Raw genomic sequence first — 22,698 nt, forward strand, 5'->3', positions numbered from 1 at the left:
CTCCCTCTCCCTTAATTCCCGCTCTCAACCCTCTACCATAGTAGACAAACTCTGTCTTGTATCTATGAGGGGTCTTGTATGGGCGGCGTTTCCTCCCCCTTCCCAATGGTTGCAGACCTCTGCTTTGTACCATTGCAAGCTCCTGAGCAAACAGATTGCCTTGCCCAGGCCCGAGGGACAGATGGCTTTTGCTTTAGATGAGAGAAGTTTTGCACCTGTTTTTATCACCAAGGAGGAATCTGGTCTCTTGTCCTGCCCCCAATCTTTCTCATGAACACCCAGTAGAAGCTTAGAAAATAGCTTGAGAATAAGTGCCTCTTCTTGAGTCTGCAGCTCAGAAGATTCTAAACCATCTTGCCAGCCCACACTTGACCTCTAAGAACTTATTAAAATTTTGGCTGCTTACTTTTTACCCACTTTTATGGCAGCTGCCTCTTTCTCGTCTACTTCAACAAAGATGAGGAAACTCATGTTTCCTATCTCCCCTCAGAGGGTCTGTCACCCTTTGAAATTCAGTTGATCTGGTTGTCATGTGATCTTGGTTCTGTCACGAATTCTAGAAAATTGATGATTTTGTAGATTATCTGGCTTTTTTCTCATTTTTAGGGGGGAGGTGACACTCTCTTAAGGTTTCTACATCCTAAGTGGAATAATTCAGAAACAGCTGGCAAACTCAAATGTCTAATAAATCCAGGTAGATAGCATATATTATTAAACTAGTCTAAGAGTAAAAACGAAATGGGGAATGCACAACCCACTTAAGGGCATTTAAATAATATTTTAAAAAATATTATACATGCTACACCAAAAATATCTTTTGGTTTCAAGTGACAAGTTGTGATCCCTGGTTAAGATGTTAGCAGAATTAGATGTGTTCAAATCTGTTTGAGCAACTGGTTGATGCATAACTAAAGAGAACTTTAAATTTGCATCACTTCAACCTAAAAGGATTTTCCTATTGTCATGCCCAGGAATATCTACTTAGTCCTGTGCTATTTTTTTATATTTTAATTAATATTTTAATGAAGATATAAAAAGAATAGTATTCCAATTTTTGCAGGAAACTAAACCAAGAGTTACTGCTATAACACTTCATATCAAAATCAGGATTCATGAAATCATTGAAAGGTTAAAATAAAGAGGCTACGTATGCATCAATCTAAGGTCCTAAAAGTAAGCTTGCTAATCTACTTCAAATTTACAGGTGCATAGGATGTGTTATCTGACTTAATAATAGAAGTTCATGTGGGAATGACTTATGATTTATAATAGATGCAAATTCAGTGTGTCTAAAGAGTGACATAATTGCCCAAAAAAGCTACTTTACCTTAGCTTGCATCAGTGAAGAAGAGCATTCAGAACAAAAGAAGACTTTAGTCCCATTGATTAGACACATGTGTGGTGTCTTGTTGCCACAATTCACAAGGGTCATTGACTTACTGGAATTCAGAAAGAGGAAGATGGCCAGGATGACAGAGCGTCTGAGGAACAATTGGGTCAGAAAGTTGAGTCTAAAAGAGAAAACTTGAAAGAACAGAATAGTATCTTCAAATATTAGAAAAGAACCAGCGGGGGTGGGGGTAGGATTTGTCCACCACAGATCAGAGATTATTCAAAACAATAGAGAATGAATTGGGATTAGATGAAAATGATGTAATAATATTTGTTATTTGATATGTTATTACATTTAGGGTAAGGTAGACTGAAACATTTTCCCCTCTGGTCAGTGAAAAAAATCACAAAAAACTAATGATGAGAGAAATGTAATTTCTGTTTGTACCATTCATTGTTAGTTAATGTAAGAAGATTTGTAACATGTTTCAGAGCAAAGAGAGAGCAAAAATTCTGTTAGCACAAGGCTAGTGTTATGAATTTTATAGAAGACCAATAGTATGTTTATGACTCAAATATTAAATTTTTCAGTTGATGACAAATTTTTCAAAGAAAACTAATCTTTAAATTGGTGAAATGGATTTGACTATAGATATTTATAGAACCTAGGATAAAAATGTCAGTAGCATGAATTATTCTCTATCCTCACCACCATCCAGGAAAAGATAGCTCACTCTTCCCACCTCTCGAGGAACAGTGATGGACGGTGAACCCAGACTTCACTTCCCTTCTCGTAGAGGCAGAACATGGATGGAAGAGAAAGGCCATTAATTTTTAGTAGAGGACATAAGCCACAAACTTTTTAAGACACAGTCAGGACTCAGGGTACTAGAAGTTAATTATATTTCTAGGGAGTGGTTTGTGATCCCAGAGAAGCAGATGGGATAAAAGCCATTATCTTTGGTGGGGGAATAGGTTAAAAGAAAGCTTTCAGAGGCAATCTTCTGAGCCACAGGAAGCATTTACTCACTATGATCATCAGGAGAAAAGTAAAGTACATCCTCCCTGAATTACACCCCTCTGCCCTGAGTCATGGAGACGTGTCATGTAGAGAATAAAAGGAAGGGACTGATCTCTCAGGGTACAGATATAAACCTAGTAAAAGCCCTCCAATTCATTGTTCCTTAATGAATGAAATGGAAATGTGTAAAGAAAAGATTATTGAATGTAAAATCATTATACCAAAACAGAAGTATCTTGATTTCACAGGAGTCTAGGAGCTAACGTAAGTGTGAAACTGAACTTACAGCTACTAATCCATGGAACACAGAGAGTTGCTGTCTTTGGTGGGGAACCTCGGTCTACTTAGCAAGCTCCATGTACATTAGAAACAACCAGGACTTCAACCAAAACACGTGCCAAAGTGGGGAAAGTGCAGAAAACGAAGGAACATAGTTCAATAGACAACTCTATATCATGGAGAATACTTGCCCCCAAAATGTTATATTATCACACACAGACACACACGCTTTTTAAGCCCCCAACATAGAAATGTCAGACACTTCACTAGAACGAAACCACAGGGCTGCTCCTGTCATAACTCTGCTCTCTCCTTGCTTCCTCTCCCATTTCTGCTGTCCTCAGTTTGCCACAGATGGGCACAGTCATCCCACCTATGAAAAGCTCAGTCTTGCTTGTTTGCAGACTGCCGTGTGTGTGGCCTCCTATGGGCTCCTCAGAGGGACCCAGGGGCCAGGGTCCTGGTGTTGGATGCAGGTTCTCTCAGTTGCTACTCTCCCCTTCCAGGAACTTGCTCTCAGGACTTACCTGGGATCCTGACCTTATCTGGACCCCACCCTAGAAATAAAATTAACTTCCAGTATCCTCAATCCCAACGATTCCTTCACAATTTTATAGCCTCCATTCTCTACTAAAAATTGATGGTCTTGGGACTATGCCTCAGTTCTAATCCCTAAGCTCTAGCTAATTAATCTGGCTAGTATTCTTTCTTTTATATCCCTGTTGAGAAATGGAGTTTTTTGCCTAAATCTCCTCCTAACTGTTAAGCTCCTGTTACCTGTGAGCTGACCTTCAAAACTGCATGGATCTAAGTTCCTTGAGAGTTAGGACCATATCTGGTTGGTTCCTGCTGAATCCCCAGGGTCTCACACAAAGCTTAGTAAATATGTTATAAACAAGTGCATGATGGATGGCTACTACTTTCCTGGTATTCTCAACCACTCTGTTCCACCCAAGTGTTGGGATGGTCCCAGAGTTATGTTGGATCTTCTGCTGCCCACTGTGTGCCCAGAGCTGTGGACAAACCCAGGTGTAATCCTTGGGCCTCTGCCTTGCCTGTAAGCCTGGGCCTCCGAGCCTCTTCTGAGCCACTAGGAGTTCTGTCCTTTCTGTCTAGCCCTAGGCCCTTTCTGCTATCTCCTCCTGCTCTAAGTTTCCTAGTCATCCTATCTTCTTCCCTACATTGCTTGATCCTCAAAGACAATATCACCCCAGTCAGAGCACGTACATGTATTGGCAAAGAAAAAAGTGGGTAAGATTACAGCAACTTAATAAAATTGTCTTGGTACATTTTTCAAAGTTATCCTTTCTCTCTTTCTGTCTTTTCTTCTTTCTTTCAGCTACTTTCTTTCTCATTTTTTTCTTGCTTCCTTCCTTTCTTACTTACTTTCTTTGTATTTATTCATTTTCTTATTCTCCCATGTTCTTTGAGAGAAATGAACCTGAAAAAATGACTAGAAGTTTGTTGGAAATGTCAGTCCTTCCAATTTGCATTTCCAATGCAAATGTCAACTTCCTGGAGTGGTGGAGAATGCCCAGTTACTGAAAGTTTGGAAGTATTCTTTCATTCATTCAACAAACACTTACGGAGTGCCAACTGTAGTGTGGGGGCTGTAAACGAAAACACTCCTCCTTTGTGTCTCCTATCTCTCAGTATTCTGCTACAACACTGCTCCACTTCTGACACCAGATGCGTGGGTTTTCCACACATCAAGCAATTCTGCAACACCAGTTGGATGTCCTAAATTAACTCAATCTACCTGGAGATAGCGTCAGATCCCACAGGTTAGTTCAGTCCTCCCAGACTGCCTTCCCCCACTTCAGACACCAATCATAAGTCTAGGTTGTTACCTGTGCTTCTAACCAACTGGCTATAAATCAGAGGTTCCTATGACCCCCTCCTTGAGTTGGATTAATTTGCTAAGCAGCTCACAGAACTCAGAGAAACATTTGCTTACATTTACCAATTTATTACAAAGGATACAGATGGGCAGCTAGATGAAGAGGTACACAGCGCAAGATCCAAAAGGGTCCTGAGTGCAGGAGCTTCCGTCCCCATGGAGCTGGACTGAGCCACCAGCCTGGCATGTGGATGTATACACTAACCTGGAAGCTCTCCAAACTCTGTCCTGGTAGGTTTATGTGGAGGCTTCATTACATTGGCATGATTGATTAAGTCATTGGCAATTGGTTATTGATTCAACCTCCAGCTCCTCTCCCCTCCCTGGAGTTGGTGGAAGTGAAAGTTCCAACCCTCTAACCACGGTAAGTCCTCTGGCAACCACCCTTAGGGGCTTCCAAAGGTCATCTCACTAACATCAATGCAGGTGTGGTTGAAAGGCACTTGTTAAGAATAACAAAAGACACTCATTTCCCCTTTATGGCTCTGGAGCTATTTCATGAACTGGGAACAAAAGATGCCCCTATAACACTTAGAAAATTACAAAGGTTTTAGGAGCTGTGTGCCAGGAACCATGAACAAGACCACATATATATTTATTATAAATCACAATGTCACAGGAACACACAGAGCAGAAGTTGCCCTGTCGAGAATGTTGAGGAAAACATTCACAGAGGGTGAAAGATGAAGAAAACAAAGCTCTTTCCCAACACTAAGGTCCTGTGCTTAAAAAAAAAGTGAAAATGAAAAAAGGTTAGATAACATGTTTCATAAGGAAGCAATTGATCTAACAACTGTTGTTACAAAATATATTGAAACAATGGACGCAGGCGCCTCCTAATGAGAAGGGTACAACATTGCTTCTGTGATTTCTCTGCCCACACTGCATAACTTGAATCTAATCATTAGGAAATAATAGACAAGCCCCAAATGAGAGACATTCTACAAAATAACAGGCCTATAATTTTCAAAAATGTCAGGGTCAAAAAGCAAAATAAATACAGTGCTGAGGAAATGTTCCAGTTTAAAGAGACTTGACAACTAAATGCAAATTGTGATCCTGGAAAATAGCTATGAAGGACATTACAGGAACAGTTGACGAAATTTGTATATGGACTCTGGATTAGATAGTAATATTGTATAAATGTTAAATTTCTTGATATTGGTAATTGTACCGTGGCTATGTAAGAGAATGTCCTTGTTTATAGGAAGTAAATTTTGAGGTATTTAAGGGTGAAAGGTGTTAAATTAATTAAACAAGGAAGCCAGTAGACAGAGGTGGTTCTAATACCTTAGCAGCCTGTGTAAGCAAACCAAAAGCTAACCCTGTAACGCCTGAGGGCTGAGAAATCAAAACCGAAGGACACCCAAACACAAACAGATAACTAGACTTTCCCAAATAAGGCCAACGCTTAAGCTGCAGCCAATCACACAATTCCTTGCTTTGCTTCTATTTTTCTGTGTAAAAATCTGGCCTCTAGCTCCTTTCAGTGGAGCGCTCCTCACCACTTCTGGTTTGGCACTGTATGATTCAAATCGATTTTTGCTCAAATAAATTCTTTAAAATTTTAATATGCCTCAGTTTATCTTTTAACAAGGGGCATGATGTCTGCAACTTACTCTCAAGTGGGTTAGAAAAAAAGACAGAGAGAATGATAGAGCTAATGAGGCGAAGTATAAGCAATCGACAAATGTGGATAGGGCTTATGGGAGTTCCTTGGCCACATGTATGTTCCTCGTACAGAAACTTGCAAAGTTTTTGTAAGTTTAAAATTTTATCTAAGTAAAAAGTCATAAAAATATGAAATAGTTGAGGGGATTTTGCTCATTTCTGTAAAGGTGTTGAGGGTAAAGGAGAACTGACAATTTAAAATGTTAAAACCATTCTGACTACCAAATTTTGGGGTTTCTATCCAACTATTTTCCTCTAGGTAACAAGGATTTCTGGCAGTAAGATATCCCCATTAAATTGACAGAGGTCAGAAGGAGTTCATCAAGACCCAAACAGGAAATACTAAGAGCCATATACAATTTCTTCCTGGGATCCGCCCTCTAGTGACTGCTTCAACTCATGCTCTGAAAGTAGCTTTAGAAAACCAGTCTAGAATGTCTAGAATTTATTGTAGAAAATTGGCAAAACCTTTTCTTAAACAGCTGTTTTTAAAAAGTAATAAAAATTAACTTTCACTTCATTGGACAACCTTGGAGTTGCTGGCCTTCAAATATCTGAGAAGAGTGTAGAGAAAGTCAACATGCTTTGAGGACCTGCTAAGTGTCCCTGGCATTAGGACGCCTGGGACACCGAGGAGCAGAGAGGTAAAATGCCCAGTTCAAGCTCAAACACTGAGAAAGTGATAGAACTAGGAATTGAACCGAGGGGTCTTTCTCAGGAGCCCATGTTCTATTCACTAACCAATCTGCTTTCAAGACAGTATAATTCATGGATCCACACCATAGTGTTTCATAGAGTATCTCAGTTTCACTGTCAACACAGCCCTATAAGAATGGAGTTATCATCTCCACTTTTACGTAGGAAGAAAATGACACCAAGAATTAACATAACTTGTTCAAATTCACAAAAGCTAGGAAATCATGGAGGCAGAATACCAACACAATTCCGTGCAATTTCAAAACACATATCCGTTTTACCCATCAAGACAGCACAAATAGATTGCATTCTGAAGAACTGGGTAACATGAAGAAAACGATAACCGAGTGAACCCCAGGCTCTAAATTAACTAATATTAAATTATCCTTTGGGAACTTTAAAAAATTAGCCCTCAAGGAAAAAGACGGTTTTTTTAGTGACTCTAAACATTGTGAGAAAACTTTTTTTTCATTTTAATTCAAAAATGTACACACAGTCACACAGCAGACCCCTGGCCTTTCCCTACCCCTGTTTATTGCAGATGTTCTCTCTCTTCCCTCCCTCCCTTCCTCTCTCTTTGTGTCTCTTCTCTCCGTCTTGGTCTCTGTCTCTCTGTCTCTCCTTCCCTCTCCTCCTTCCCTTTTTTCCTCTCTACCCCTCTCCCTTAAAATCCAAAGCAAAGGAGTTGTATAAAAATGTTACAAAGGTGCCTGCTGCCCCCTAGTGGTATTATTCTGGAAATGGCAGTCAGAATAGGAAAAACCTTTATAGACAATAATAATAATGTCCATACTTCCTAAAGCCATCTATAGATTCAATGCAATCCCTATCAAAGTTCCAACAACATTTTTCACAGAAATAGAACAAAGAATCCTAAAATTTATATGGAACAACAAAAGACCCCGAATAGCTAAAGGAATCCTGAGAAAAAAGAACAAAGCTGGAGGGATCACACTCCCTGATTTCAAAATATACTACAAAGCTATAGTAACCAAAACAGCATGGTACTGGCACAAAAACAGACACACAGATCAATGGAATAGAATCAAAAGCCCAGAAATAAACCCACACATCTATGGACAGCTAATCTTTGACAAAGGAGCCAAGAACATACAATGGGGAAAAGAAAGTCTCTTCAATAAATGGTGTTGGGAAAACTGGATAGCCATATGCAAAAAAATGAAAGTAGATCCTTACCTTACACCATACACAAAAATTAACTCCAAATGGATTAAATACTTGAATGTAAGACCTGAAACTGTGAAAGTTCTAGAAGAAAACATAGGCAGTACGCTCTTCGACAATAATAATAAAATGACACTTACACTCCTTTCGAGTTTTTGGAGGCAGTGAGCCACAGGGCTGAGAGGAAAATGCCTGCGACCACTGACAAGTTATTTAACCTCACAGGGCCTCAGCAAATGCACCCATAAGGTGGAGATGAAAATATCTCCTTCTAGAAGTTGTCTTGTAGGTTGAGATGACATATTAAAGGGTCTTGAAGCACAGTACACTCTCAATAAAAAGTAGTTATTATTACTTTATTTACTTTTGACAACTCTATAAGATTGAAGAAACTGAAGTTCAGCCCAGCATGCTCACTTTTTAACTCAGCCAGCAAGCTGTAGAATTAGACCCATAATCCAAGTTTTCAGACTAATTCTAGTTCTCTTCATGACACCTCAATATCCCAAATTAACAGCTGATAATGAGGAATCTTCAGAATTTTAAAAGTCTTAAAGGGATACTCTACTCATATTTTCCATTAAGTCCAAAAAATATGTATTCCATTGATCAGTGGTCACATCTCTAGAATTGTGTCTTAAAATGGCAAGAAGAGAAGCACACAAAGATTGAGCACACTTGTTCACAAATCAATGCTTATAGTAGCACAAAGTTGGAAACAAGCTAAATATAAGATATTTATTCAATAAAGTTTTGTACAAATAATGATAATTGTTTTTATTTGCAGAACAGTTTCTCGGTGCCAGATGGTGTTTGAAGGGTATGAATGTATCACAGCATTAATAAGGCAGGTACTATTATTATCTCCACTTAACACATGAAGAAACTAAAGAACAGAGAGGTTAAGTACCTTGCCCAAGGTCAAACATTAAGGAAGTGATAAAACCAGGAATTAAACTGAGGTGTCTTTCTCAAGAGTCCGTGTTCTATTCACTAGTCAATCTGTTTCTGAGACAGTATAGTCCATGGATCCACTCCAAATTTCATTGCATGATAACACTTATGGTAAAATATTGTGCAATCATAAAATAATCATTCTTTCAATAAGTATTAAACTACATGGGGACATACTTACAATAAGACATTAAGGAAAAACAGTATGAAAAATTGCATACTATATTATTTCAGTCCTAGAATGTGTGTGTGTGTGTGTGTGTGTGTGTGTGTGTGTGTGTAAAACCAAATTCTAAACCTAAATAGTGCCTTTCTCCAGGTGATAGGTTATGGGTAATTTTGTTTTCTCTTTTATAATTTTCTAGATATCCTGAACTTCTAAATGAGACAGAACTGCTGTGATTATTGGAAAATTTAGATTAAAACTATTTTAGAGTGCTGAAAAAAAAATACCAGAATTTCCAAGAAAGGGATTTAGAGTCCCTTCATAATTAAATAATGAATAAAGAAGTGTAAATGGGAAAGATTTGCAAGAAAAACAATTATTCCAAGGATTGAGAGTAGAGCGAGGATGTTCAGACTAGAAGGGGAAGTGCCTAAGAGAGTGTTTAATAGAACACCTGCCCTGGATTAATTTAGCACAGTGGAACCTACTTTTGATTGGTGTCAGCTGTTCAGAGGCTGTCTTCTGACTGTAATCATTTGGATTCACTATAGACTGAATAGTGTGGTTTGAGGATCTGATGAGATCCTCAGAAGAGAAAATGGGGAAGAGCTGTGACCCCAACAGGTATAGTTCCTGCATTGGAGAGTTTCAAAGTGCCATGGAGAAGCAGCAAATTGAGCCTTCTTTTTGACGGTAAGCCTAAAAGGTGCGCTGTTTCATGACAGTCCCTTCTGGGCGGGGCCTGTCAGCAGCACCAGATAAGCCTGACAGGCTCTACTGGAGGTGACATCTTCCCAGTGACCTGCATGAGCCAATCATATCACTTGCAATGGAAGCCTGCAGTTCAAGATAATGCCACTTGGCCCCAAACACTGTACAGCGCACGCCTTTTTCTGCTTTCCTGAGAAAGTAAAGGCTGAACTGCTGAACCTGACCTTCAACAGGCCTTTGGAATTCTTCCATATACAGACTAGATAGGGGATTTTTTTTTTTAATCGGAAACTAACTTGAGTTCACTTTAGAACCTCTTATTTGGTGCACAAGTCTGGCTGTTTCACAGAGCTTTCAGTTTTGCAAGTTGGAGTTGATTTCTTCCCTCGGAAAAACTGCTAGTTGGTGGTGGTCAACAGAAGTCTCAACATAGACATGAGCGAGGAATGTTCTTGCTGACACTCGCCCAAAGAAAACCCCAAAGGAGAACTCTGAGAACTCATTTCAGGATGAAGCTGCAAGAACGAAGTACTTCTACCATAAACAAATGCTGTCCATTGGCCAACAGACACGGGGGGATTCTTCTCCCAACTCCTGCTGCTCCTGTGACGAGAATCTGGCTCCTTAGGGAGCAGTTTCTTCTCCTGCTGCTGTTCTCTGGCCTGCAGAGACCCACGGGGAGTTCTGAGGTAGGTCGCAATTGCGGAGGTGATCTCCTTATGATCAATACTCCAGTCCAGCTTTCTCCTGGTGACAACCTTTACATGACCTTCAGTCACTTGGGATCTAATGTCATTCAGAAACTTTAACACATAGGACTAGAGAAAAGTGTTAAAAACAACTATTAAAAATTGTGGAATTATTTACAGTTTATAAATTTGACATAATGGAAGCTAGACTTATAGTATTATTTTCTTGATTCTCTGTAAAATTTAAGTAAAACATTGCTTATGTAGGACAAATAATGCAAATAAACGAAGTCCATTTGGCTTTAGACAATATCATATGGATCAACTCAAAATAAGTATTATAATCGGAAGTTCTATATAATAAAAAAATCTAATATTAAGAGATAGAGTACATATTTGAGATCTAGTAATATATAAAAGTTTTAGAGTTCACAAGATTTGACAGAACATGATAGTATTGATTTTGTTTTGTTTTCACTTAAATAGATAATGTAGACCTATTTGTAAACCTGCTATAAAGAGTTATTGGTTAAAATCATTTAATCAGTCTTAAAAAATTGTTCCAGTTTGCACATAACTAGATGATTTCTCATCATAAATAACACAGTGAAAATATCAAATGGCATGTTTTTGAGTTCCAGCTGCAAGTCCCTTGACACTGACGGGATGGAATCTTACCTCTTAAAATATTTCTTCATGAATGCTGTTTATTAGAAAAGCATCATTTCTTTGCCAAGCAGAAAATATCTCGGAATTTAGATAACTGAAAATTGGCTCTAGATGATGGACTGATGATACTTGGTGAACTTGTATTCAAATCTCTAACTTCAGTTTAATAGGCACTAGACATCAATAAGTAATATTCAATTGGCTACCCACAAGAAAATATTTTTTTCCCACTCTTGGTTACTAAGAGGAAGGACTTTCCTAAGCACACTCCTGAACACTGTCCACACAGCTGTCACACAGCTGCCCTGGAGGTGGGCAAATTTACTTGATTGGTGGTGTCAGGAAGAATAACCAAGTATGCTGAGTTTGACTCTGCTTTTCTTCCTCCTGGGAATTAGCCTGATGACAAAGGGCATGAGTTCTGTGTTCCTCCATGACAAGGATCTTAGCTGGGGAGGGCATGATCCAATACTGCCTGCAGCTAAGTGGACAAGTCTGCCTCACTCTGGGATTTACTCTTAACAAGCCCACTTGCCATCAGACCTAAAGATGTGTGCTCCAACGTGGCCTTGTTCGGTAGTCAAAATGATATTTTAGCCTTCATATTTGCTTTTTTCCTCATTTTTTTCAGATCCTGAGCAGAGGAGAGGGCTGTCATTCACTGGGGGCCCCCTTGGAGAACCCAACATTACTCATCACTTAAGTCTTTTCTTAAACAAAGTTCAAAGACTTATAGGTTTTAGGTATTCATAAAAGAGATATTCCTTAAAACACCCATGAGAGAATGTGAAGGGGGTAAGTAGAGGAAACAGAAAGTATAATTAAACTTTAAAGTTATTAATTTTTTTCTTCAAAGTACTAATATGCAAAAATACTGTTTTCGGTGATATAAAAAGGGTCACTTCCTCCCTGGGGAGATCAGTTTTTTTGAGCTTTCAGTGATATTTATCAAATCGAATTTAACCTCTAACACAGGTCACTGATGCAGGCAGGACTGGAGCAGTGTAATGATTATGAGTGAAACTTCCTTCAGCAAATATTGGTTTTGAGGAAAAGACTTGGCCTTATAGAGTATAGCGAATAGGCCATCACATTCACCATCTGATCTGAAAAATTAAAATCAAGATTTTTCTTTTTTTATAGGTTGCAATTAAAATTGACTTTGACTTGGCACCAGGTTCCTTTGATGATCAGTACCAAGGCTGCAGCCAAGAGGTCATGGAGGAACTAAATCAAGGGGATTATTTCACAGAAGAACTAAAAGCCCATGGGAATTATTTCGGGGTCTGGCAGAAAGCCCACTTAACCTGGTTGAGTCAAGGAAAAACTCTACCCAAGAACATGAATATTACACACGCTGTGGCCATTTTGGTTTATTCATCGAACAACAGTGTTAGCTCAGAATTCACTAGAGCCATGGCGAGCGCTGCTAGGTCTCCACAGCCGTATAAACATTCATTCCATTTCAAATACCTACACTACTACCTGACCTCAGCAATCCAGCTGCTGAGGGAAGAGATTGTCCTGAAGAATGGCTCACTGTGTTATGAGGTGCACCATGAGGGTGTCTATTTGGAAGCCTACACAGGTGCCACCATTAGATTTGGCCAATTCCTCTCCGCCTCCCTTCTAAGAGAAAAGGCACAGCAGTTTGGGAACCAAACTCTATTTACCGTATTTACCTGCTTGGGTGCACCTATACAAGACTTCTCTTTCAAGAAGGTCCTAGTCCCTCCCTATGAGTTGTTTGAAGTTGTAAATATGAGCTACCACCCAAGAGGAAATTGGTTGCAATTGCGGTCAACTGGGAACCTGAGCATGTATAACTGTCAGCTGCTAAAAGGTACAATTATTGATCTAAATTGAACCTACTCTTATCAGGATCACAGACCACTATTCTTTTATGAAAGTTACTTTCTGAGTGGGCTTGGGAAGAAAAGGCCAAAAACATAGAAATTGGCCTTCAGTAATGGTAGAACTGATAGAATAGAGAAAAACTGCTTTCTTTCTTGATTTCCCCTCTCTTCTTTCCCCTCAACTACCTCTAGGAAAATGTGTTTCTGCAATGGCACTAATATGTGGCATTCTAGACAGAGAAGGTAAACCTCTACCGGAAAAGATAGTGCATAAAATAGAGCATTTTTACCGTCTCCCTCAAACTCGTTCTTTGTCATGGTCATTTCATGAATAAGGAGTGCTAAAAGTAAAACAGGAGGCAAGATTTATTCATTCACTTTCATCTATTAACTGTCTTCTATGTTCCAGAAACTAGGATAGATTAAAATGAGTAAAGCAAAATCACTATCCTAGGTGGATTTTGAGTCTAATGAGAAATAGAAATATGAACAATTGTTTATACACAAAAGTACTAATACACCAGTGTTTTAAGCAATGGCTGTGGCTGCCCATTGCAGGAAGCTACTCATTCTCTCTGGGGAAAGGGAGGAAGGCTTGGCAACAGAGGACCACGTAGGACTTGAGGTAGGAATGCGGGTTTTCAGTGAAAGAAGAGACGAAAAGTCATTTCAAGCAGAAAACAGCATATGCTGGATTACAGAGATTTCAAAGAGCCTGGAGTTTTCAGGGGATCTCCAAAATGCTGGATGGCTGGAAGGTAGGGTGTGTAGGACTAGGAAGAGCTAGGAGTGGAAAAGGAGGAGGAGATTGATTGGGCCAGGGGAGCTCTGATGGGGCCGGACTGTAAAAATTCTTGTATTCCAGGCTAAGCACTTTTGAACTTCATGCTGTAGGTAATGAAAAGTCATCAGAAGTTTTTAAGGAGTGGATCATCACTTGGATCAGTATTTTAGCAAGAGCTCTAATGATATTGTGAAAAATGAACTAAAGCAGAAGAAATTAGAGATATCACAGTACAAATTAAAAATTGTTAAGCTCTTTTTTAGGAAAGAAATGTGGCTGATTCCATTTTATCCTTGTATATTGTCAACCACAGTCATTTCACAGTGTTAGTTCTGTAGCAAATGCTGTGCCGTTTGACTCAGAAGGAAGACGACTGTCCTTATCCACATGTGCATTTGTCCACACTCACAGTTAACGGCAACCCAGCTGCAGTCTCTACCTTTGAAATATCTCTAAATCTTTCTCTATCATTATTGATGTTGTTAATAACTCAGGCTGTCAGCATATCTCAACATTCAAGGGCTATAGTATTGCAAAGGTCCTCACGCTGGCATTCACACTGAGGTCTAGGGCCCGCTCCTTCCACCCTACCTGTAAACACAGACCAGGGGAGAGGTGACCTAGCAACACCTTTATCTCCTCCCTCCTCCCCTCAGCAGTGAGGCAGGCAGCAATGTGAGTGAAATGAGCATCTGCTCCACAGACCCAAGAGATTAGTGTTTGTAGAGGAGAACAAAAAACCAGAGTAGAATATGAAGAAAACAGTGAGAATTTGATAATAAATAAGAATATTCACAGTCAGGTTCCAGGATTCTTTGGAACAACATCTGACTAGGACCACTGTTGCTTCATTCTCAACATGAAGTTGAGACACATAATTTTTCTACTAGGTTAACGAGCACTGTAAAATATGTTAGGTGAAAAATCGTAAAACATTTATGTCGAGGACTAGGAAAGTAAGGCAGAGGAATATACGATAGAAACTATTACCCATGTTCTGCCACTCTATAAGTCTCGAAGAAAAATATCTCAAGACCCTCCCCCCTAATCTAAAGATCTTTGGTTTCCTGTGGTGAAACTACTAAAACACAACTTTAACCTGGTTTTGAATTAATGCTTAGCTGGGGCAGGCATGCATATTACTAGATTCTGGAAGCTTGGTTGGTCCTGATTGAAGATTTGAGATCACAAATCAAACTTCAGGGAGTCAACATTCTTGTGTTGCTCTGTAGGCTCCTTGTGGGCAGGATGTTGACTACGTAGTACTTACGAGCTTGGCATGGAATCCAGGCAGTTTGACTCTAGATCCACTCTGTCTGGATTCATATCCAACTTGTACCACTTTTTAGCTGTGTTCTCAGTCAAGTTGCTTAAACTCTCTAAGCTTCTTCATCCCCATAGCAAGCATCGTAACAGAGACTCACAGGGCTCTTGTAAAGATGAAACGAAATAAAATAAAATATAAACTAAAACACTAAATTATTTTTACATTCCCTAGCATATAATAAATGGTAAATAAGTGTTAACTATTATTAACTTTAGTCCCTTGGCACATAGAGATGCTCAATCTGTATTTGTTAAATAAGTAAATGAAGCACTCTCTTTCACATCTCTGAGTGATCTGGGCCTTGAGTCAGACAACCATATAACTCAATTGACTAAAAGCAGTTCCAATATTTGCTAGAAAGGGAAAATATTCTAGAAGGTTCAACCCCTAGTAAAGAGCAAGGAGCTGTAGCCACAACGTAAATGCCCTGGAATGTGGTCACTTGCAATGTGAGTTACTATATCTAAACTTTTCCTAGAAATTCACCAATTAGCAGCTTGTTAGTCTTTGGGAAAAGAGATTGTAAATGGCAGAATAAAAATACCAGTGGTCTTAGAGGGTGACATTCTGGTCAGAGACATTGAAGATAGACTAAGAGCTGGAACTGAAGTGTCTTCCCAGCCAGCATAGCTATAAAACTATCCGGGAGAGTGTAAGAGGGAAATGAATGAGCTCAGGCTGCAGGGATGTCATTCGTCCTTTGACTCTGGGCTCTGACTGAAAGTTGCAGAGAAGGCCGCTCCATCCTCTGGTTTCACCTTACCTTAGCCTCATCTGCCATTGGCTGATTGTTAGCACAGTCACTTTAGTTGAGGATCAAAAGACTATATAGTCTTGGAATGGACACAACCAATATCCACCTATCTCTACCGATTTTTTTTTTTTTTTAAATGTTTGGCTTCAGAATGCTTTCAGCTATTCACTGCAGGTTTTTTTTTGCAAGGAGTAAGCTATGTCTGAAATCTTTCTGAAGTCATTTCTATTAACTGATAAATAATACTCTATTTATCCCAACATCCTGGAGCAATGCTGGTTTGATCCATACATAAACAATGGGAGGAGGGAGGTGGAGTCTTTTTCTTATCTAGGGGTCCTTCACTGGTTTGGACTAAGATCAACGTACTGTAGGGGAGGAAAAATAATTTTCCCTCTACCCTTGTAAGTTCTTGGCTGAGATCCCCCCGTAATAAAAAGAGTAACAAGAGGAGCCAGCCTGGTGGCATAGTGGTTAAGTTCGTGCGCTCCACTTTGGAAGCCCAGGGTTCACAGGTTCGGATCTCGGGTGCAGACAGAGGCACAGCTCATCAAGCCATGCTGTGGTGGCGTCCCGCATACAAAATAGAGGAAGATGGGCACAGACGTTAGCTCAGGGCCAATCTTCCTCTCACACACACAAAAAAGGGTAACAGGAGAAAAACAAATTTAATTTCATACATATGGGAGCATAAAAATAGGAGACTCAAAGGCAGCCAGGCAATGGAAGCTTATATACCATCCTGAGCTAAGGAAAGGGATAGGGGTCTGGGGCTTCAAAGGGGAGGAGGACAATTCACAGGAAGAGAAGAAGAGCAAATGTTTGGTAAACAAACATTTGCCCTGCTATGCAGATAAGTCTCTCAGATGAAAAAGTTATCCCTGGTGGTAGCTCTCTTGCTGCTACAGGACCTCTTTCTACATCTTTTGGGAAGTTCAGGGGGAGGAAGAAAGATTTTTCTGAGTCTGCTGGGTCTTGAATGCCTTCTGCTCAAAATAATCCTTACACCAAAGAGGCATATTTTGGGGTGGTATATTCTGCTCTGCTTCAGTACTCTCCTCAGACTTGATTTTCTAGATAACTGCTATTGCCCACTTCACTTCTCCCAACCAATCTCCTGATCTGTACCACTCACCTCAGCCTAGGGAATTCACAGATGGTATTCTGGAGTACTGATGTCTAATTCCTCATGAAACTGGAATCGTCTCAGGAGACTGTTTCTTATTCTTTCAGGTTTTTCACTAGCAGAAGCCACAGGCTACTCTATGTCCCCAAAAGTGCCTATGAGCCAGTGACTTATGTTTCCTTTCCTGTTCCCTCCTAATCTGATAGATATGATATTTGAAAAACAACATGAAGACCTTTAGAACTGGCCAGCCAGGACCCTGTAGTTCTCCCAATGAAGAGACACTAGATTAAAGCACATTCCAGTCCTCAGTTTATTTCAAAATTGGTTCTGTTAACTTGTAACTGCAGTTCTCAAGCTCAAAGAGTTCCCAGGAATCTGTGGCCTTCAGACGGTCAAGAGGTCAAATTGGTAGCATAATACATTTCAGGAAGTGAATTTGCAAAAGGAAAATTGTTTAAGATATTCTAAACTAACAGCTTTTCCCTCTAAATCATCTCTCACCCCTCACATGACCCATACCGGTTACCATAGAAACAGATGTTTTCATGCCCATTGGAAGACTCAAAATATGTTATGTTAGTTATTCGCCCTTAAACGTTGCTTCGTTCAGCAAAATAATCTGTGCCAAAAATCTGTAGACACACAAATACATGCTCTGTTCTGTATCATTGGAGTCACAAAGAAGAGAGATTTGTTAAAATATTTCACATAATCAAAATTCCTAAGGATGTTTCTAGAAAAAATAGAGTCAATTGTTTGTAGTAAGCCTGGTTTTACATGTTAACTTTGCCCGTTACTAGCAGTGAGAATGTGGGCAAATGGCTTAATCTCTCTGTGCCTCAATTTCTTTACATGTAAAGTAGGAATAATTTTTTAAAATAAAACCTACCTTATAACATTCTGGTGAGGATAAAATGAATTAATGCACATAAAAGCTCTTAGAATAGTATGTAACACATGTAAAGAAGTGCTCAAAACTTTTTCTCTACCATTATTATTACCATTATTGTTTTTTTATTTTATTGAATTTCTGTTTCCTGTTTTCTTTTACTCTGGACTTAAACTATCTCAAATTAGTTTTCCCTATTTGTGGCATCACATTCACCTTGAAGTAGAGTGTCTCTCAGACGAATGGATGAAAGAATGAGTAATTGAATGAATCTGGGGGACCACGTTGCATGGTGGAGAGAAAATAGACTTTGGAGCCAGTGAGAGCTGGGCATACGTCAGAAGCTATGTGGCCTCGTGTAAATGACAACTTCTGAGCCTGTTTCTTCATTTATAAAATGGGGCCAATACTTGCCTAAAGGGAATATTGTGGTAGCACTTGGTGTCCACTCTCTCAAACACCATTGAAAAATGCTGGGAAAGTACTTTGCACGTGGAAGCAGGATAATAGTTTAATGGCGCAAATGTGTGCTTCAGTGGTATTGACAATAAGAATAGAAATGAAAGAAGAGACGAGAAATAATGTTTACCATTTTTGAGTGCCAACCTTTTCCTAGACAACATTCTAAAAGATTAACACGTTACTCACTGCATTTTGACAGAAAGCGGCTAGAGATAGCATTTGCCTCCAAATACTATGTTATCTAGGGATGTTATCTGAACAGTCTGATATAGTTCACAGATTCGGACTTCATGAAATAAAAAGTGTAATAATTAAGTATTTCTCCCCAGACTGTATACCCTAAGGCAGAGGTGACCAAAATTAGGTTATAATATACTAATAAAATGATATTTGTGTAGCAATTTAGTTTACAAAAGGCTTTCACACGCATTATCTGTTTAATTCTTACAACCACCCTGTACTTTGGGTTATTGACTCCACTATAGTGATGTGAACACTGAGGTTTAGAGAGGTTAAATGGTTTGTGTAAGATTATTCAGATAGTTTATAAATGACAAAAGTAGGATCCTTTCCCATGTTTTTGGACTAAAAGTCCAGGATAATTCTCCATAGGTTGCTTTCAGATTTATTTGTCCATTCAAAAATGTTACTAAGACCCTACTAGAGGCTTCAATCTTCTGTGATTGTGACTACTTACATTATAACTCACTTTGAATACACATAAATATAGAAATACACACACACAAATGCATATATTAGAAGACAATAGTTAATCTTAAAGTTATGCAGTGTAACTCTACTAACCTATTTTATTACATTATCAAAGAGTGATGGTTGTGACCTACTAAACTGATATCACAAACCATTAAGGATCACAACCTCCAATTTGAAAAATACTGCACTAGGGTACAGAGGGAATAAAAAGCACTGAATAGATAGTCTACAAGAAAAGTAAAGACAAATACAAAAGTAAAATTAATGTAAGGTATCCTCAAATGAAAGAGTTTGTAGATTGTAATTAACTTAATTCACAGAAGTTTTTCATTTATTCTCCTAAATAAAAATATTGTCTGTGTAAAAAAAATAATAATATTGTGAGGTAGAAATGATAATGACCATAGGAGAGGTAGAGAAAAAGTAACAAGAGAGTTAGGAAAGAAAAGTTACTTTAACTTGAGAATATAACATAAAAATAAGCTATTTTTAACATCTTAGTGATTATGAAGGGGGCTTAAGAGGGGTTTTTGAAGGATGAGTATGGTTACAACATAGTAACGTCTACAGGTTTGTCTCTTATTTTAGCATCATCATAATAGCAGCGAAGCACAGTCAAGAGTAGTGGTAGTGATCACAGTATTTCCAGAAACCCGGAGATGCTCTCATTTTACAGAGGAGAAAACTGAGCCCCAATGAAAGTAACTAACATGGTCAAAGTCAAACAGCCAGGGGCAGAGCTTCAACTCCAAAGCTCATCACCTCCCAAACCCATAATCCTTCTCTGTTATGTTGTTTCACTGTCAATCAATATTTTCTGATAAATCTCCAGTAGAATCTTATCCCATTAAGAAAAAGTGAGAAAGGGTGGGGTTGGAGATCCTTGTGATCTCCAGCCTCAATGAGGAGAAAACGAAACAAAAAAAAATGTTTGAGAATCATTCTAATGAATGACCTGCTAAAGTGGAATTAATGGTTTCTAGGTCCCTGTGAGAATTCACATATACAATTTTAACACAAACTTTGACAAAAGCTTAGAAATATGTATGCACTATTAATTTTTCTTGTCTATTCTTGTTGGTGAAAAGCAGGGTTTTGAAAATTACTGTTGGTATATATAGAAATCCAAATAGAAATTCCAGGAAACTCAAAGGATTTTATACATCATGTGAAAGTAATGGAAAAATATTCCTTCATCATCTGGTCATCCTATCAAACAATAAGCTCAAATATTGAGATAATCACGGAATTGAATGTCTTTCTACCCCGAACATCTTTTCCACCCTAAATAATCAGCTAAGGCTGGTTGAAAAGGAGATTCCACTGTTTATTTAGAGCATTTTTAAAACGTTTCCATCTTCCATCTCATTCTATATATTCATCCCATTGTATTCCCAATTAGTAGTTATACCTGACAATAATTTTTTGTATTCCAATTTTGCTTCCATGGGGCACATCTACCCAGCTGCTAAACTTTCCCACACTTCCTGTGAAGAGTGTGTATGTGTAGGAAGTACACACACACACACACACACACACACACACTAAGCAGGATTGTGTGAATACTTTTTGCCCATCTTGTAATAAAATAGTTCTATAAATGGACACAGTATATATGGAGAGACAATACAGTGGTTAAAAATATAGAGTTGAGGGGCCAGCCCAGTGGCATAGTGGTTAAGTTCGTGCTCTTGGCTTCGGCAGCCCAGGGTTTGCAGGTTCAGATCCCAAGTGTGGACCTACACACAAACCACTCATCAAGCCATGCCACGGCAGCATCCCATATATAAAGTAGAGGAAGATTGCCAACAGATGTTAGCTCAGGGCCAATTTTCCTCAGCAAAAAACAAAAATAGAGAGAGAGAGAAGGAGTTGAGCCAGGCTGTCTGAGTTTGAATACCGCCTACACTACATGCTAGATGTGCGATATTTGGCAAGTTTCTTCACATGTCTGTGTCATAGTTTTATCAACTATAAAATGAGGATAATGAGAATAAATACCTCATAGGATTATAGGGAGAATAAATATAAGGAGAATAGATACCTTTGAGGATTAAATGAGTTAATTTATAGCAAGTGCTTAAAACAGACCCTAGCACAGAATAAGTACTTAATGTGAGCTTTCATAATGGTGATGAAGATGATGATAATTAAGATGGTGATAGCAATAACGCTGATAATGACAGAGATGGAAAATTAGGAGATTTCTACCACTAACGAGTTGGGCAACCTGAGGTAAATCTCTTAACCTCTTGGTGCCTAATTTATCACCCTCGAAATAAGCAAGCTGAGCTTGTTGGTTAGAAAAATCTAAGAGAACACTTTTTATAAAGTAGCTAAATTCAAATATTTTTATTAGGAATTGCCTAAGTTAAAAAAGTGAATCAAAGGAGAAATGAGGTAGTTAAAAAAAATCTCTGCTACCTAAAACATCTCTAACTCTTTTTTTGTTTTTTTTACAGATTCCAGCATAAAGTGCATCCCTGCTCCTGTAATTATTGCTTCTCTTTCCTTTTTGACCAGCGTCATCATCTCTTCCAAAAGTAGAGCATAAAGGAATCTTGTGGTTTTGCTTTCCCTGTACCCTTTTGCTTTCTTTCAGTCAGGGGACCCTGAATTCCCTTGGGATTCACTCTGCCCACCTATCAATTGATACAGAGCTGGCTTAGCTCATTGCCTATGAGTGGGCCTGTAACTCAGTATATTTCTTCTCCGTGGACACAGAGATTGATGCTGGAATAAAAAATGACCCAATCAGAGCCTGTGAGATACAATCAGGGTACTTTTTTGGAATTGGGTTTGGAAGTGGGGTGGGTATCTTTTTTTTGAGTGGAGATTAATGGAACAGAGTGAATATGAGCCTACAGCTACTAGCAGCTATCTTGCCACCAGGAGTGGAGACTCTACCTCCCTGACAATGGAGCTAACACAATGAAGGAAGAGCTGAAAAATGAAAAGGAACTGAGTCCTAAGGAGAGTGTATGAGCCCTAGATCCAACTGTGCCTGAAACTGGATATCTGGGGCTTTTTCTTTTTCTTTTTTTTTTTTTTTTTTTTTGTGAGGAGGACCAGCCCTGAGCTAACACCCATGCCAATCCTCCTCTTTTTGCTGAGGAAGACTGGCCCTGGGCTAACATCCGTGCCCATCTTCCTCTACTTTATATGGGACGCTGCCACAGCATGGCTTAACAAGCGGTGTGTTGGTGCGCACCCAGGATCTGAACCGACGGATCCTGGGCCACCGCAGTGGAGCGCACACACTTAACCGCTTGCGCCACCAGGCCAGCCCCTGGCGCTTTTTCATTACATAATAAATTATATTTTTGCTAAAATAATTTGAATTAAAATTTCTTTCTCAAGCAATTGAAGGAGTTATAATGAATACAGACTCTCCCTTATTTTTTATTTAGTGATCCTAAACTGGAACAAATCAGAGAAGCTTGAGTTAGAAAGCAAAGGACAAATTCATCAAATGGAAAGCTTTGAGTTCCAGAGACATAACCAAGGCAT

At 39.0% G+C, this 22,698-nt stretch overlaps 1 protein-coding gene across 1 annotated transcript; it reads left to right on the forward strand.

Annotated features, from left to right (window-relative positions):
* The first annotated feature begins 10,390 nt into the window (after positions 1-10,390).
* Positions 10,391-22,032, forward strand: ART4 (ADP-ribosyltransferase 4 (inactive) (Dombrock blood group)). Its single transcript, XM_004435504.3, has 3 exons — positions 10,391-10,604; positions 12,417-13,116; positions 21,651-22,032. The coding sequence occupies exons 1-3, from the start codon at positions 10,425-10,427 to the stop codon at positions 21,740-21,742; spliced, it is 972 nt and encodes a 323-aa protein (XP_004435561.3). The 5' UTR covers positions 10,391-10,424; the 3' UTR covers positions 21,743-22,032.
* Positions 22,033-22,698: the final 666 nt, after the last annotated feature.

Source organism: Ceratotherium simum, chromosome 17 (genome assembly GCF_057802395.1).
Source record: "Ceratotherium simum simum isolate JZ-2026a chromosome 17, ASM5780239v1, whole genome shotgun sequence".
NCBI classification, from domain to species: domain Eukaryota; kingdom Metazoa; phylum Chordata; class Mammalia; order Perissodactyla; family Rhinocerotidae; genus Ceratotherium; species Ceratotherium simum.